At 35.3% G+C, this 17451-nt stretch overlaps 2 protein-coding genes across 2 annotated transcripts; one reads left to right on the forward strand and one right to left on the reverse strand.

Annotated features, from left to right (window-relative positions):
• Positions 1-3250: 3250 nt before the first annotated feature.
• LOC122601734 lies at positions 3251-9877 on the reverse strand. Its single transcript, XM_043774474.1, has 18 exons — positions 9817-9877; positions 9731-9768; positions 9393-9602; positions 9198-9308; positions 9049-9122; positions 8865-8916; positions 8691-8777; positions 7461-7964; positions 7268-7378; positions 7119-7201; positions 6934-6985; positions 6484-6527; positions 5645-5719; positions 5388-5551; positions 5132-5268; positions 4877-4924; positions 4718-4765; positions 3251-4632 (listed from the first exon to the last, which is right to left on the reverse strand). The coding sequence occupies exons 1-18, from the start codon at positions 9875-9877 to the stop codon at positions 4447-4449; spliced, it is 2085 nt and encodes a 694-aa protein (XP_043630409.1). The 3' UTR covers positions 3251-4446.
• Positions 9878-14770: 4893 nt separating this feature from the next.
• LOC122601735 (secreted RxLR effector protein 161-like) lies at positions 14771-15554 on the forward strand. The gene has a single exon (XM_043774475.1). The coding sequence runs from the start codon at positions 14850-14852 to the stop codon at positions 15552-15554; it is 705 nt and encodes a 234-aa protein (XP_043630410.1). The 5' UTR covers positions 14771-14849.
• Positions 15555-17451: the final 1897 nt, after the last annotated feature.

The raw sequence follows: 17451 nt of genomic DNA on the forward strand, positions 1-17451 counted from the left end.
ACTTAAGATTTAAATTGTTTTATATAAAGCTTTAGATTTCTTCGATTAACTAGTTTATATAATCCTCATTGTCACATCATTAAAAAAAAATCCTTAATAATACTCGTACCATCAATGAACATTCTCTCTTTACATCCTCAGCTCATTTCAAAAAGTTTCTTTATTGAGTAAGTGATAGACCCCGGAACCCTACCACATTCTCTCTCTTCATTCTTGCACTTCTAAAAGTAGATACTATCCGACAATGCCCCCAAACGACGAATCTCTGCTATTAATGTAATGGAACATGTGAAAGGTTGACAAGGGATGACCCCTTTATTGTGAAGGGCTCAATGAATTCACGTAAACGTTTCAAAGTCCTTTTTTTGTCGCTAGTGATACTTTATTGATTGCATACGCCATCTCTTTCTGTAATTAAATAAAATAATGATACGCGGTGCTAATTAATTTTCTACCAAATTTTTGTTTCGATTGTTTGGATACTTTGACTTTTGGCTATATCTTCAGTAAATCTTGTCGTATTTATTCACATGCTTCTTTTGATGTTTAAAAGTATAAAGAAGCGAGAGAAATAATAAATTATTGTGTATTTATAGCACTTATGATTGTAAATAAATGGATTAAAAAAAGGTGCGCAAGTTATTAACCGTCATATTTATAGACATATATCTCATTATTTATTTATTTTTTTAAAAATTTATACCGCTGTATAGGAAAAACAAAACAATAGACCTCTTCCCGGTGTGACACTTAACTTACAACCACCTTAGATATATTCAATGTCGATGTCTAAAACCACCTGTTTTGCCAACCCAGGAAGTTCCCAAGCCATTGGTGAGGTAATAGCTTACTAAAAAGATGATCAGCTCCTTGTTTAGAATGATAATTAGTCATACGGGATTGAGAGAGACATGACTTAATGTCTATGAAGATGCTACTAGAATTTTTTCCTTTTTTTCAATAGACGAAGGTCAGATGAAACATTGTCACAACCCACATGTAAGTAAAAGGTCAATGGGTCATAAAATTCTTTTCCCAAAAAAGAAGCAATGATGGTATTCGGGGATTAAGCATGTCAATGTACATATCCAAAATAGTAAAATATAATGAATTGTTTCTATTTATTAAAATTACTAGTCCTAATACCTGTACGATGTACGGTAGTTATATATATTGTATTGTAAAGAAATTCGAATATGCCTCATATATGATTCATGAGTATGAGACAAAAATTGTGGTTAAAGTAAAACGATAATCAAAGTTAAATTACAATAAACAATAATGATAAATACAATATATCTTTAGTTAGAGTTTTGAATTTACTTTAAAATTTTACAATCACTATCAAAATCGAAACTTGTAAGCATAGTGGATGACGGCAAATAGCCTTGTGATTTCGGATCGTAAACTCAAAATTATGAAGTCTTATGTTAATAACTTATTATAAGTAATATAAGTTATTGACAATTTTATTAATGAGAAAACGATCAATCAAATTAGCTTATAATGTGTTTTGTATCTATAAGTCAAGAGTTAGAGTTTCATTATAAGTCTAAGGAAATTGAATCAATATACAATACAATTAAAAAAGATAATTTTATAAAATAAATAAATTAAAAGGATACGTGTTGATCAAGGATTAAGCCACGTCTCGTTTTCAAGAACATCTCAATCCTGTTTTAGTTTATTGGTAGATATTTAGATATTGTCAAAATGACAAAATGATTGAAATGGAATTTATATCTTTAAGCAACACTGAGAGTAGGACTACAAAAGGTTGAACAATATTGAGCTACAAAATATTTCAGTTATATTCCTTCGTGTGATTTATAAAGGTTACCAAATTTGTATATGGATGTCAACTTGATATGACTGAAAACTTAAAACTGCAATAAAGGTTTGTTTGGCATTGTGGCTTGTGAATTGCCGTAGATATGTTTTGGAAATGATTTTCAAGATTGTCAGCATCCAAATAAACATAAACATTGTGGTATGTACCGGAAGTATGCACATTTGATCAATCATTCAAAAGATGCCTCAACATCCAAGTGTCTTGTGAACTTTATCTTTCAATAAGCTGACCAATGGTTTCTCCTTTGCTAGTAGGAGATACTTTTCAACTTTTCAAGTGCTGAACATCTATTTAACAAAGTTTGAATCTTTACGCAAGGTATTTCAAACTACAAACATGAGATGGATGAAAAATCATGTGGAAACTTCATTTTGAGTCACCAACCATCATGTTTAGTATAGACGTTCGTTACATGATGTAGTCAGGGATTCTATTGAATCATTCGCAATGTACAACTCTTGTTGAATAACCAATTTTTTCTGCTCAAGTAGTGACATATGAAGGACCAAAGTTACCCTTTCATTTACTCATTCAGATGCTCAAGACTTCATCTTTAACTGCATATGAGCTTATATGTCAAAAGAAACCCGATTTTACAATTCAACATCACAGCCCTTCTTTCAGTACCAGGAATCGGTATTTGATAATGTCATCAAGTTTTAAGACTGTTGACATGTTAAGTTAGCAAGTTTCTGATTGTCTTCACAAGATCATTGTAATCTCACTTCAGTGAGAAACTCAATGAACAGAACAAGTAAAAGATACTTCCGCTGTTACGGATTTAACATCAATATTTGAACCATAACATCATATTAGGTTATTTAACCTCTAAAACAAACAGAGTAAAAAAGAATAAAATAACATCCCAAAATAAGCCAACTATGGGCATTCAGTCCCTAATTTCTATTAGCCCATGATATGAAGGGTGTTGGCAATTTGATACTCTTAATTTCCAGACCATGTTTATACTATCGGTTACGAACGAGTTCCACTATCTGTCAAACCTTGTAATAGAACAAGTTCTTTTCAGTAGTAAATAAACTTGGGTCAAAAGGGTCTACAATAATATAGCATGAAAAAGTATGACTCTGATATAGAAGATGATCAGATCACTTAGCAGATGCTAAGTTTATTTGTATGGTACGAGTATCTATTACATTGCTTATCAACATTGCTTTGTTAATAATGTCTTGTGTCAAAATACAACCATGTGATAATCGATAATAAGGATGAAATAGTTGCATTAACATCTAAGGATTTGAATCTACATATACATAGGTACACAGACGTTTGGGAAAAAAAATGGCAATTGAGGTCAAAAACATATACATAGGTACACAGACGTTTGGGAAAAAAAGGCTATTGAGGTCAAAGTTGCTAACTCAAAAGAACTTACAATTAGGCCGAAACTTACTTTATAAAGCTTGGAAAGTGTACTGATCTTGAACTTTTAAACAACAAAAGGAAATTACATCAATATTGAGGTAAAAAATATCATACCTGAAGCTCTAAATTGCTTGCATTACAATGGCAAATTCCTTCTGCAATGAATAAAATTCTTTCTAACAAACAACAGTGTAACACAGGGTGGTTCTTTGGTTCTTCCTGTGCTACTCACATTTCCAGATTACATTATAAAGCAAAAGAAGCCAAAGCAGCCTTCACGGTTCCCTCTGCCTCCACCATTTTCCTCTTTGCCTCTTCAAGTCTCTTTTCAGCCTCCGTAGCTCTTCTCTCGGCATCCACAGCCCTCGCCTCCAAATTAAGTTTCATCTGTTCATCCAGAGACTTCATATCTGCTACTTCCCTCTCCAATATACATATCTTTTCTTTGTAACCCTGATTGCAAAGAACACACTCGTCTAGCTGCTTCTTCAACTTCAAATTCTCCACCTCCATTTTACTCTTCGCCTCTGCAAACCTCCTCTCAGCCTTTGTAGCTCTCCGGTCGGCATCAACAGCCCTGGCCTTTAAAGTAATCTTCATCTGGACATTCTGGGACTTCAAATCTGCTAACTCCCCCTCCAATACACTAATCTTCTCATGATACCCCTTATCACGAAGGACCAACTCATTGATCTGCCTTTTCAGCTCCGAATTATCTAGTTCCAAACCATGAATAGACTCTGCAGAATGAGAAAACAAAGCAGCAGACTCATTAGATATCCCCTGCAGCCAATCAACAACACCTGACCGGCCCATTTGCCTCACCCTCTCTTCCATAGCCGGAGCCGAAGCCCCTGGCAGAAGCATTTGGTGAGATGGATAACATATGACATCCTTATCACCCAAGGGTAAATGACCAGATGCTATCCTGTCAGACTTGCCTTCCTCCACAGTGGCATCTGTACTGCATGTGACTGGAGGAGGAGCAAAAGAACTACCCCCCGCTACTCTAGATACCCTTATCTTTTCCGCACTTCCATCGGAAGTTTCTCTACTAGCCCTCTTGGGAGCAAGACCCACCATTGATTCGGTTGAATTTATAACAATATCATCTTCTTTTCCTCTCTTTTTTGAAGCCTGGTCTTCTGTCTTTGATTCTTTATTCGTATTTGTACCATTGGTGTGTTTCTTATCATGACCTTCTTGATTTATGACTTCTTCCTCTGACTTGTTTGAGGTTTCAAGATCAAGTGAAGCTCTTGATTACTCGTCACATCTACACCAAGACAAGCCCCTTCAAACTGCTTGATCATGATTGGCATCATCTCTTTAACATATAGATTTAAGCGAGAACGAGAATCCACCTCTTCAAGACAAGTCCCTTCTTTAAAAACCTAATTTACAATTAGTTCACCCTTAAATATATTTATCACGCAATTCAGAGCATACAAAAATTACTTATAATGCCAAATAACATACCTTGCCTGTGTGGTCTGATGATGTTGTGGTAAGGTTGCTCTCATAATCCTGTAGCATGTAATATCGTGTACAATGTAAATTGTAATGAGCTATAACATTATAGTAAGTGGATTGAACAAAAACATAAAACAAGAAATAAATACTGGGTGAGTGGTATGCCTGATGTGCCTTGTATATAGATTCCTTAACCAATTTACACTTGTTGGCCTGAAAGTGAAAAATGCAAAGTATTACAAGTAACAAAAACAAGCAACTCATCAGAATTGTAAGAAGTAAGATGTGTCTCCCAACACATCAATGTAAGATTTGAACAATTGCAGGGAAGAATGATCATTAGTCCATAATAAAATCATAGCATTGTCATACCCCAGAAGCATTTTCATCATTAAGTTCGATTGTAGCAGTTTCACATACCTCGACTTTAGGGTAGTTATCGAACATATCACCCATAGATATTACAGCAGGGATAAGGCAAGTGTTTAGTTTATCTTCAGACTTAAAAAGTACTCCTTCACCTAGCTTTCGAATTACAGGCACAAGTGCACAACTCCCTAAATAAATAAATATATATATATTGGTCCTGCTCTTGTCAGATGAACAACATCGGCACAAACAAACAAAAAACAACGGGAAATTAATGAGAATCAAGTATCTTGATTGGTCTTTGTACCTGCTTTTGGTGTCTCTTCATCCTTAGATTTTGAGGAGGTCGCTGCATCACTAGACTTGCCAGTAGATTTCTTGGAAGTTGATTTTGCAGCCGATTTGTCCTTGGACTTATTATCTTTTGAAGTTGGACCTTTTGTCTTGCCGGACGAAGAGACCCCACCAGTTCTGCTTGTTATTTATTAACAAGAGTCAAAAATTGGTAATACGGGTCATTCACAATGATAGTGAACAATTGGGCATAAGGAATTTGAAATACACCTCTTGGCTGAATCTTTGATCTGATCTTCTGAAGCAGAGGGTGTAACATCTGTTTTTGATTTCATCTTCTTGTGTCTGGAGTAGGAACGGCCATGAGAACACAATAATCAAGTTTTATCAAAGCAGCAACTACATCTACCAGCCATAGCATGAACACCTTGGTTAATAGTGAGTAAACATTGGGACCTTTGATTTTTTACAAATACACACACATTTTTATGGTTATTACTTATATAAGTAAATCAGATTTAAATGAAAATACTTCAACAAGACTTTCAGGCATTTTGCCACATTATTTACCAAAAAAATTATAAGTGCCAAAAAGTCGGGTAGAAGCAGCACCACAAAACCAAAAAAAACAAATCATATAATGCGAAGAAAACCTAAGAGAACATCGTGTTTGGTGTGGTTGCACTTAGCTAATAATAAATTTTCCGTACAAAAACAAGCACTGCGATTTATAGCATATTTTAACTAAACCCAGTCACCTGATTTTGATGATTAAATAACTAGTTTTAGAATCCCTTATACAACAAACATTGGAAGTATTTCAACTATATTTCTATCTCTCAGCATATGCATCTAATAACCCATGTTTATCAGAATGCTTTACTCCTGAACTTTCTAACATCTGATCTCCCCTTCCCTCTCTCTGTTGTGTGTAACTGTGTATAGCGAACTACTATATTGTATTTTACTTCTTAATATATAATAAACATAATTGTCAAAACATAAGATCATCCGAGTAAAAAATACTATTAAACACATCACAGAGGTCACTTGCATCAACCAAGACCAACTTCGATCAATCAAGCAATATAGCAAAAAGTAATGCATACATTTCAGGGGAAGCTTCTTCACTTTCAGCTTCAATGGTTTGCCACTGTCAAATAGATAAACATCAGCACAAACAATTATATCAAAGAGAGAGATTTATATCCAATAAAAGTGTTATCACCTCATCATGCACAGAATATTCTTTCAGAAATACCTATTTTTCTGTTTTTAAGTTTAAAGTCTCTTTCTCACCTTCCACATAATGAACCTGTTTAACAAAAGGAAAATGCTAAATGAAGCCCTTAGGAGTTCACTTAACATGCATATAAAATTGTACCTTTGTATATCAAAAGCCCACCCTTGAATTTTATAGTAAGTGTACAATTAATTAATGCACCTTAACGAAAGCCCTTAGGGTTTCGGTTAGCAAAACCCTTAACAAAACATGTTGGATCGAACTGTCGAAAAACAAAACAAAGAAAGCGAGCTCCAGCATCAAATGAATTAATGACCTTATGCTTCTTTTTGGCAGCATCAAATGACTCAATGAAACCTTCATAATACCTACAAGCATTGGCATATATGTCAGCGATACATGTGTTCAAATATGTTCTTGTCTGTATAGATACTCTAATCTCTGAAGTTTTACTGACAAAAACTAGAAACTAGATATCTGATGCATGGAGAAGACACATACATTTTATCTTCAGTCCACCAAACTTTGACCTTCGAACCAACCAGACTTTTATCATATTTTATAGTGTTGGATCCCTGCGAATACTTCAAATTACAACGGTTAGAAGCCGGAGCGCACACAGTATTTTGATTAATTTTGAGAAAACCTACTTTATCTTTGACTGCAGAAAGCTTTCGTTTTCCACTCTTTACCAGTATCTCTTTTGAGCTGCCCTCACCTTTAGCAGATTTTGCTGCAGACTTCTGTGAATAATCCATCTCCTTCACAACCCAAAAGTAAAAATCAGGCGGGTTTCAAGTAAAAAAATGGAAAAAACAAAATAAAAAGTTCTGAGTTACTGACATCATCGCTGGACTTTGCTATTGCTTGATCATTCTCTGCAGCATTTTTACCACTTCTGCATTTTCTTCCATCATCTTTCTTCTTTGACTTACCATTTCTTGCAGAGAGTTTAAGTGGTGTACCTTCAGAATCACTTTCCTCCTCTTCCTCAGTGGTACGTTTGCTTTTTTGCCCCTTCTTAAATAACAATTTCATTGGATTAGTCTCCGAATCGCTATCTCCCACTTTTGCTTTCTTACCAGTCTGTTTTGGGTTCTTTGCATTTGATCCCCCCACATCTATTTTCTTCCCAGAAAGCTTTGACTTCTTATCCGATTGTTTCATTGACTTTGAAACCGACATTTTCAGAGGAGGTGCATCAGATTCATTATCTTCCGACTCATACCTTGGTTGGAGTTTAACCTCCTTTGCAGCAGCTGCTTTCTTCCCTGTTCGTTTTTCTGGCTCTGCATCCGAGTCACTAGAACAAGAAGCCTCCCACTTTTGTGGTTCTGCATAGTTGGCCTGAAACACAAAGTATCATAAGTAACAAAAACATTTAAGTCATCATACTTGTAAGATGTGTCTCACAACACATCAATGTAAAATCTGAACAATTGCAGTGAATAATGATCGTTAGTCCATAGTCCATAATAAAATCATTCCGGTTGTAGCCCACAAGCATTTACATCATTACATTAGATTGTATAGGTTTCACATACCACAACTTTGGGGTAGTTATCATACGTATCACCCATATATATTATAGCAAGAATAAGTAAAGGCTTTAGTTTATCTGCAGACTTTTTTATTAAGTAATTTGATAGAACCCGAAAACTAAGGCGAAGATACTGTTTTTAATTGCTGGAAAACCAAAAGATTACAAGAAAGTAGACTCAATTCAAAATGGATTAATATCCATAGTTCATACAAGAACACTGATAATATTAATAAAACAAGACACCCCCAAAAACAAAACATGCTAGCCTATAAAGAATATAATAGAGCAGTTATACTTTAGTGGGCAGTTATGGTCAACTTGATATTTACATTCTGTTACCCTCCATCAGCCCATGTTGACCCACAACTGTGGGTTTCGTATCATAATCCTTCACCTAGCTTTCTAATTACTGGCAGAACTCCCTAAACTAAAAAATAAAAATTGGTCCTGCTCCTGTCAGATGAACAACATCAGCACAAACAAGAAAAAATCAAAGGAAGAGATTCATATGCTAATTACAATTTTCTCACCTCATCACACACAGAATATTCTTTCAAAATCTCCCATTTTTCTGTTTTCAAATTCAAAGTCTCTTTCTCACCGTCCACATAGTGAACCTGTTGAACACCAAAACATGTTGGATCAAACTGGTTGAAAAACAAAACAAAAAGAAAGTGAGCTCCGGCATTAAATGACTTAAAGACCTTATGCTTCTTTCTCGCAGCATCAAATGACTCAATGAAACCTTCATAATACCTACAAGCATTGGCATAAATGTCAGCTATACGTGTGTTCATATATGTTCTCGTCTATATAGATATATTCTAATCTATAAAGTTCCATTGACAAAAGCTAGAATAATTTCTGGTGCATGAAGAAGATGCATACGTTTTATCTTCAGCCCACCAAACTTTGACCTTTGAACCAACCAGGCTTTTATCATATTTCATAGTATCAGCAACCTGTGATATGTCAAATTCCAACAGTTAGAAGCCGAAGCGCACAAGGTATTTTAGTCAAGATTTAAGAATACCTACTTTATCTTTGACTGCAAAACGCTTCCGTTTTGCACTATTCATTGGTATCTCTTTTGAGCTGCCTTCACCTTTAGCTGATTTTGCTGCAGACTTCTGTGAATAATCCACCTCCTTCACTAACCAAAACTAAAAATCAGGCGGGTTTCAAATTAATAAAAATAAAAAACAAAATAAAAAAAGTTTTGAATTACTGACATCATCGCTGGACATTGCTTTTGCTTGCTCATTCTCTGTAGCATTTTTACCACTTCCAAATTTTCTTCCATCATCGTCTTCCGACTCATTCCTTGGTGGGAGTTTAACTTCCTTAGCAGCAGCTACCTTCTTCCCTTTTTGTTTTTGTGGCTCTGCATCCAAGTCACTAGAACAAGAAACTTCCAGCTTTTGTGGCTCTGCATCGTTGGCCTGAAACACAAAGTCACAAAGTATTATAAGTAATAAAGACAAACTAACTCAACATACTTGTAGAATTTGCCTCACAACACATTACACATCAATGTAAAATCTGAACAAGTTGTTGGATTAGTGTGTACATCATAACACAAAATTATACTACCATTTATACACGAGCCTACGGGGTCACACACAATGAACACTTAAATACCCAGATATATGATACTGTATACACCAAATAATATGGGATTCAATGTATGTGGAAACAAGTGGGAATAAGATTCCATGTATCCAATCTTATCTGATCTAATGTGAGATATGCAAATCAATATGATATCTTGACATGGATTTAGTATAGATTTTGCATCCTCTGTCTCCTGATCAATCGGCTATAAAAGGAGCATGTGTTGAGTGTAGTAAGACACCACACTAGATATATCTTCCTTTGGAACTCCATATTTGCAAATGGAAAACAATAAAGGAAAATTGCTCCTTGTTATAGATTGACTACGGTGGGAAACAAAACATCAAACTAACAGTTTGGTATTTTTAGTTTTGGCAATTAAGGTCTAGCGGCCTTCGGGTATTGGTTGAAGTGTTCGTGTGGATCAACTGTAGAGATATTCATATTATTGAATATTGTTCTTATCACACAAGATTTCATCTACTTAATTGGAAGGTATAATATCTAGTCCATCTATTATGACAACTATTATGGTGTAATTGGATCTTGGCGGAAATATTAACCGTGTGCAAGTTTTATAAAAATACATGTTTGTATTTTCAGTCTTCCGTTGCGTATATAAAATAAATTTTAAAAATACACACGAGGGCTAATCTTTCCAACAGTGGTACCAGAGCCACTTTTACACCTTTTAGTTGTCATGTGATTTTATTTTTGATCTAGCTTTGTGGCGTATTGGTATTTAATAAAACCTTTTGGTTTTTAGAATCAACTTGATTGATTCAGATTTAACCTCATGGCGCACAAATAAGATCGAAAAATAAATCACCTCTATAAATTTTGAATTTATTAATTATGGCTTGATTATTTAAATTTATCCATGATTATACCCATGCATTGTAATCATGGACAAGCCATATATAACTTTTAATAATGTAGTTATTAAATTTTACAAAAAGGGTTTTTAATTTGGCTTAAAAGATAGACTTGAAGTCAAGTTAAAAATAATGAGCTATACACAAAATCTCACTTGGTTGTTAGATTAAGTGGGAGTTTTCTTTTGGACTAAGCTATAAGTGTTTGATGCATGGATATGTTTTTATTTATATAATTGTTGATTATAATATGCTAAAATGTTTTTGATGGAAACATTAAATAAAAACATAAAATGAGTTTAAAGTTTAAAATTGATGATTTTAAAAGTTAAACTTCAAATAGTTTTCTTTTGAAACTATATAATAAACGGTTAAAATGAGTTTTAACATAGCGTAACGAATTGTTGGTATATTAAATATTCGTGAACACAAATTTTTTAAAATATACCCGTTAAACTTAAGTCATGCCATCCAATGAGCTTGTGAATACTCCTCGTTATTTTTTGGTTACGGTAAGACCTAATCGAATTTTATCCACGAGGTAGATTTTTAGTTTCGAGTGAGACTAGGTTAAATATTCACAGTTTACAAATTGGACGACTTAATCGAGTTCTCGGTGAGACCTGAATCCGAGGCAAGGATGGGATAAACATGTCAGTAGATAATAGTAGTTTGTTGAACTACACATATCTCTAGGTCCCATAAAGATCTAAGAGTTGCACTTGTAATGCAATTGGTACTCGCTACCTACCAATAGACTCTATAACTACTAGCTGATCAACAGATGTAGTTGTGGAATCCCTATATGGATCTTAGACTTTAATAATTAATCGTTTTATAATATTAAAACTTGGGTAAATAATTTATTAAAGTTCTCATATCGAAAATACTAAAATAAACCTTACTTTTAATGTAGATGGCAAACAATCAAAACGTAAACCAAAATTCACTCCGTTCTTTGTTGGAGAAGGAGAAACTTAATGATACTAACTTCCTAGACTGGTATCGCAATTTGAGGATTGTCCTCAAGTATGAAGGGAAGGTGAAAACCATTGATGAACCCTTGCCCGATCCTCCTGCCGAGATAGATATTGTTGCTCAGCAAGATGCTTATCAAAAATTGTTTGATGAGCAAGAGAAGATAGCTTTAATAATGCTTGCGAGTGTGACTCCCGAACTCTAGAAGGAAATGGAAGATCGCACAGCATATGATATGATCACTGAGCTGAAAAATATGTTTCAGAAACAGGCAAATCAAGAGTTGTATGAAACTCACAAGCTTCTTCACACATGCAAAATGGAGGAGGGTCAGTCAGTGAGCTCTCATGCTTTGAAAATGAAAAGCTACATTGACAGGTTGGAAAAGCTTGGAACTCCTATGCCGACTCTTTTGGCTGTGAACACCATTTTGGCTTCACTACCAAAGTCTTATGATAACTTTGTCATGAACTATAACATGCAAGGTTGGAATAAGTCTCTGTCAGAATTGCATCGGATGCTCAAAGCTGCTGAACAGAATATTCCATCCAAAGCCTCCAATCCAGGCATCCTTATGATTAGGGATAGAAGGGTTAAAAAGAATAAGCCTAAAACTTATGGGAAGGGAAAAGGCAAAGGAATTGTCAGGAATAAGATTCCACCGCATCCCAAGAAAGAAAACCCAGCAAAAGACGCCGAATGTTTCCATTGTGGAAAGGTTGGCCATTGGAGAAGGAACTGTCCTGTCTACCTATCTGAGCTGAAAAAGGGCAAAGCTGGTGAGACTAGCAAATTAGGTATATTTCATATACAACTATATACTTTTTCTAGTGATTCCTGGATTTTTGATACTGGTTGTGGCACTCACATCTGTAACAATATCCAGGGAATGAGAAGAAGTAAGAAACTGAAAAAAGGGACACTGGACTTGCGAGTGGGCAATGGGAATCGAGCAGCTGTTAAAGCTATTGGCACCTATGAGCTTACTCTTCCAAGTGGTCTTATTGTTTTATTGGAAGAATGTCATTATGCTCCTAGTATTACAAGCAATGTAATTTCAGTTTCACTTTTGAAAAATGCTGGTTATGAACTTGCATTTACGCACTTTGGCATTTCAGTTTCTAAGAATAATGTTTTTTTATTTTAATGCTTGTCCACCTGATGGTATTTTTGAAATTGATATGTGTGGTGCCATTTCAAGTAATAATCATGTATATACCTGTACTGCCAAACGATTCAAGCAAGACTTGAATAAAACCTATCTATGGCATTGTCGTCTAGGTCATATAAACAAACAACGCATTTCAAAACTCCAATCTGATGGACTTTTGGAATCAACTGGCTCCGAGTCATTTGATGTATGCGAATCTTGTTTATGTGGAAAGATGACAAAGGCTCATTTCTCCGGTTTAGGTGAAAGAGCTAAAGATCTTTTAGGACTAATACATACTGATGTATGTGGACCTTTTAGAACTATGTCTAGAAATGGTGAATCATACTTCGTTACATTCACTGATGATTATAGTAGATATGGTTATGTTTACTTGCTGAAACATAAACATGAAGTTTTTGAAACATTCAAAATATTTCAAAACGAAGTAGAGAATCAGCTTGGAAAGACCATTTGCCCTTCGCTCTGATCGAGGTGGTGAATATATGAGTCAAGAGTTTTTGGACCACTTAAAGAATCGTGGGATTGTCTCACAATTCACTCCGCCATACACACCACAACATAATGGGGTGTCTGAGCGGAGAAATCGGACTTTACTTGATATGGTTCGCTCTATGATGAGTCTGACTACTCTACCGCCGTCTTTTTGGGGATACGCGTTAGAATCTGCTTCACGCATACTCAATATGGTTCCGACCAAGAAGGTAGAAAAGACACCACATGAACTGTGGCATGGGAAAAGTCCCAAGTTGTCTTACTTGAAAGTCTGGGGTTGTGAAGCTTACGTGAAGCGTGACACTTTAAACAAATTAGAACCTAGAAGTATCAAATGTAACTTTGTGGGATACCCAAAAGAAACAATGGGTTACTACTTTTACTACAAAGCTGACAACAAAGTGTTTCCAGCTCGTTTTGTTGAGTTCTTGGAAAGAGATCTTTTCTTACAAGAAGTTAGTGGGAGTAAAGTAGATCTTGAAGAAGTTCAAGAACCACAAAGTGACATACCTTCTGCAAGCACTAGCTATCCAGATGTTGAAACTAAGCACACAGTTAGTGAGCCAGAACATGTTGCACCTGCACTTCGTAGATCTAATAGAACTTCTCATCGGCCTGCAAGGTATAATTATTTAATTAATTCAGATGAAAATGATATAGGGGATTATGATGAACCCTCTACTTATCGTCAAGCCATATCGGATCCGGAATATGATAAATGGCAAGATGCTATCAATGCAGAGATGCAGTCCATGAAGGATAATCAAGTATGGGACTTGATTGATCTTCCACCCAATTGTAAGACAGTAGGGTGTAAATGGGTCTTTAAGAAGAAGATTGACATGGACGGTAATGTAAACACTTTTAAGGCTCGGTTGGTAGCAAAAGGATACACTCAGACTCAAGGAATTGATTATGAGGAAACCTTTTCACCAGTCGCGAGCATTAAATCGATCAGGATACTTATTGCCATAGCTGCTTTTCATGATTATGAAATATGGCAAATGGATGTCAAAACCGCTTTTCTGAATGGCCACCTAAGTGAGGATGTATATATGGTTCAGCCAGAAGGTTTTGTTAATCCAAAGCATCCTAATAAAGTATGCAAGCTTCATAAATCCATTTATGGATTAAAGCAAGCATCCAGGACTTGGAATCTTAAGTTTGATGAGAAAATCAAAGAGTTTGGTTTTTCTCAAAACCAAGATGAGCCCTGTGTTTACATTAGAGCTAGTGGAGGCAAAGTAGTCTTCTTGATCTTGTATGTTGATGACGTGCTACTTATTGGAAACGATATTCTAACTTTGCAAGATGTTAAGTCTTGGCTTGGAAGATGTTTTGCAATGAAAGATCTTGGAGAAACTACTTACATTCTTGGAATCAGGATCTATAGAAATAGATCCAAACGGCTTATTGGTTTGAGTCAAAGTACATACATTGACAAAATCTTGCGAAGATTTAACATGCAAAACTCCAAGCGTGGAGGATTGCCTGTGCAAAAGGGCATAACCTTGAGCAAGTCTCAAAGTCCTATCACACCTGATGAGATAAGACGAATGAAAGGTATCCCATATGCTTCAGCTATAGGATCCATCATGTATGCCATGTTATGTACTAGACCTGATGTCTCGTTAGCCTTGAGTTTGACGAGCCGATATCAACAGAATCCAGGTGAAGAGCACTGGATTGCTGTTAAGAGCATTCTTAAGTATCTCTGGAGAACTAAAGATATGTTCTTGGTTTACGGTGGTTTGGAAGAAGAGTTGAGTATTAAATGTTATACGGATGCTAGTTTCCAAACTGATCGAGATGACTCTCGATCCCAATCTGGTTATGTCTTTGTCATGAATGGCGGGGCAGTTGATTGGAAAAGCTCAAAGCAGAGCACAGTTGCACAATCTACAACAGAAGCAGAATACATTGCTGCCTCAGAAGCTGCTCAGGAAGCTGTCTGGATTAGGAAATTTGTTGCTGAACTTGGGGTAGTACCCAGCATTAAATCTCCTATGGAAATGTACTGTGATAATTTAAGTACTATTATACTTGCGAAAGAATCACGTGTACGTAAAGGTAGTCGACACATTCTTCGAAAGTTTGACTACATTCGTGAAGTCATTGAGAGGAATGAGATTAATATTCTTAAGGTTCACACAGATGATAATGTGGCTGACTCGTTCACGAAGCCAATGACACACAATAAGCATGATGATCATGCTAGTAGTATTGGACTTCGCTATGCTACTGATCTTTTACAATTGTGATTTAGTATTTGGATATTTTAAAATAATAAGCAGTTTTATTTTAATGAATTGATATACTTGGTATGGTCATTTTCATTTGTATTTCTGTGTTTTATATTAGCATGTTTAATCCATGAATAATTGTTGATTATTCAAAATCTTCATAGTCGGTCATGTTATGGGAGTAACATGAATTAAGACTAATGTGAAGTTTTGGCTTTATTCACTGATGGTGAATAGTTAACTTGATGAGACCAAAATTCACATGTATTCATTGTTGATGAATATTGGAATGACCCAATCACGAGATGTCACTACATGGATCGACATAAATAGTGAATCTCGAAATGATTATGTCTTTGTGCCCTTAGACCTGAGATTTGTATGTTGGTTGCTGATTGTATGACATGTTATGCTTTGATATGGTTAAACGCTATCCTGAATAAGGTAGTTATAAAGGCCATCATTAGGTACGATGTGAAGTTCATGATGTACGCATAAAATCAAGATGGAATTTATTCCTCTATGTGAGAGTATGATACCACTGGGCCCCTCGATGAAAACGAATGGATATTTACACGGCCGTGTCCAAGCTATATTGATTGTTGATCAAATCTAACTTGGTGATCGCATTCAACTTTTCTATATCGAGAAAATATTTTGTTGACTAATGAGACTGACTAGATCCATGTCTCATATCAATAGGGTATCCGAAATAAAGGGACAATAGACACTTAATCATTAAATCATTATTTTAATAATGATCGTTCGATTAGCTAAAACAAACACTCGTGTGTTTTCGGGGGCAATGATGTGTTGCTAGACACCAATCATTGTCTGTGTAAATTTCTAGATGTTATGCCATACACAAGTGGGAGTTTTTTGGATTAGTGTGTACATAATAACACAAAATTATACTACCGTTTATACACGAGCCTACGGGGTCACACACAATGAACACTTAAATACCCGGATATATGATACTGTATACACCAAATAATATGGATTCAATGTATGTGGAAACAAGTGGGAATAAGATTCCATGTATCCAATCTTATCTGATCTAATGTGAGATATGCAAATCAATATGATATCTTGACATGGATTTAGTATAGATTTTGCATCCTCTGTCTCCTGATCAATCGGCTATAAAAGGAGCATGTGTTGAGTGTAGTAAGACACCACACTAGATATATCTTCCTTTGGAACTCCATATTTGCAAATGGAAAACAATAAAGGAAAATTGCTCCTTGTTATAGATTGACTACGGTGGGAAACAAAAACATCAAACTAACAGTTTGGTATTTTTAGTTTTGGCAATTAAGGTCTAGCGGCCTTCGGGTATTGGTTGAAGTGTTCGTGTGGATCAACTGTAGAGATATTCATATTATTGAATATTGTTCTTATCACACAAGATTTCATCTACTTAATTGGAAGGTATAATATCTAGTCCATCTATTATGACAACTATTATGGTGTAATTGGATCTTGGCGGAAATATTAACCGTGTGCAAGTTTTATAAAAATACATGTTTGTATTTTCAGTCTTCCGTTGCGTATATAAAATAAATTTTAAAAATACACACGAGGGCTAATCTTTCCAACACAAGTGCAGTAAAGAATGATATTTAGTCCATAATAAATTCATTCGGGTTGTAGCCCAGATAAGCATTTTCATCATTAAGTTCGATTGTAGCAGTTTCACATACCAAAAGTTCAGGGTAGTTATCATACGTATCACCCATAAATATTATAGCAGGGATAAAGTAAGGCTTTAATTTATCTGTAGACTTAAAAAAGTAATCTGATAGAGCCCGGAAATTAAGGCTAAGTTACTGATTTTTATTGTTGGAATACCAAAAGATTACAAGATAGTAGACTCAATCGAAATGGGTTAATATCCATGGTGCATACAACA

This window comes from Erigeron canadensis, chromosome 5 (assembly GCF_010389155.1).
Source record: "Erigeron canadensis isolate Cc75 chromosome 5, C_canadensis_v1, whole genome shotgun sequence".
NCBI lineage: Eukaryota > Viridiplantae > Streptophyta > Magnoliopsida > Asterales > Asteraceae > Erigeron > Erigeron canadensis.

Bases quoted from the DNA above. Each gene is read 5' to 3' on its own strand.
- LOC122601734 (XM_043774474.1), bottom strand. From the start codon at position 9,877: ATGGAATCTTATTCCCACTTGTTTCCACATACATTGAATCCCATATTA. The intron at 8,917-9,048 runs GTATGCATCTTC...CAATGCTTGTAG, and splicing joins TGGTGGGCTGAAGATAAAAC to GTATTATGAAGGTTTCATTG. The intron at 6,528-6,933 runs GTCATTAATTCA...TCTATTTGACAG, and splicing joins CTGCCAAAAAGAAGCATAAG to TGGCAAACCATTGAAGCTGA.
- LOC122601735 (XM_043774475.1), top strand. From the start codon at position 14,850: ATGAAAGGTATCCCATATGCTTCAGCTATAGGATCCATCATGTATGCC.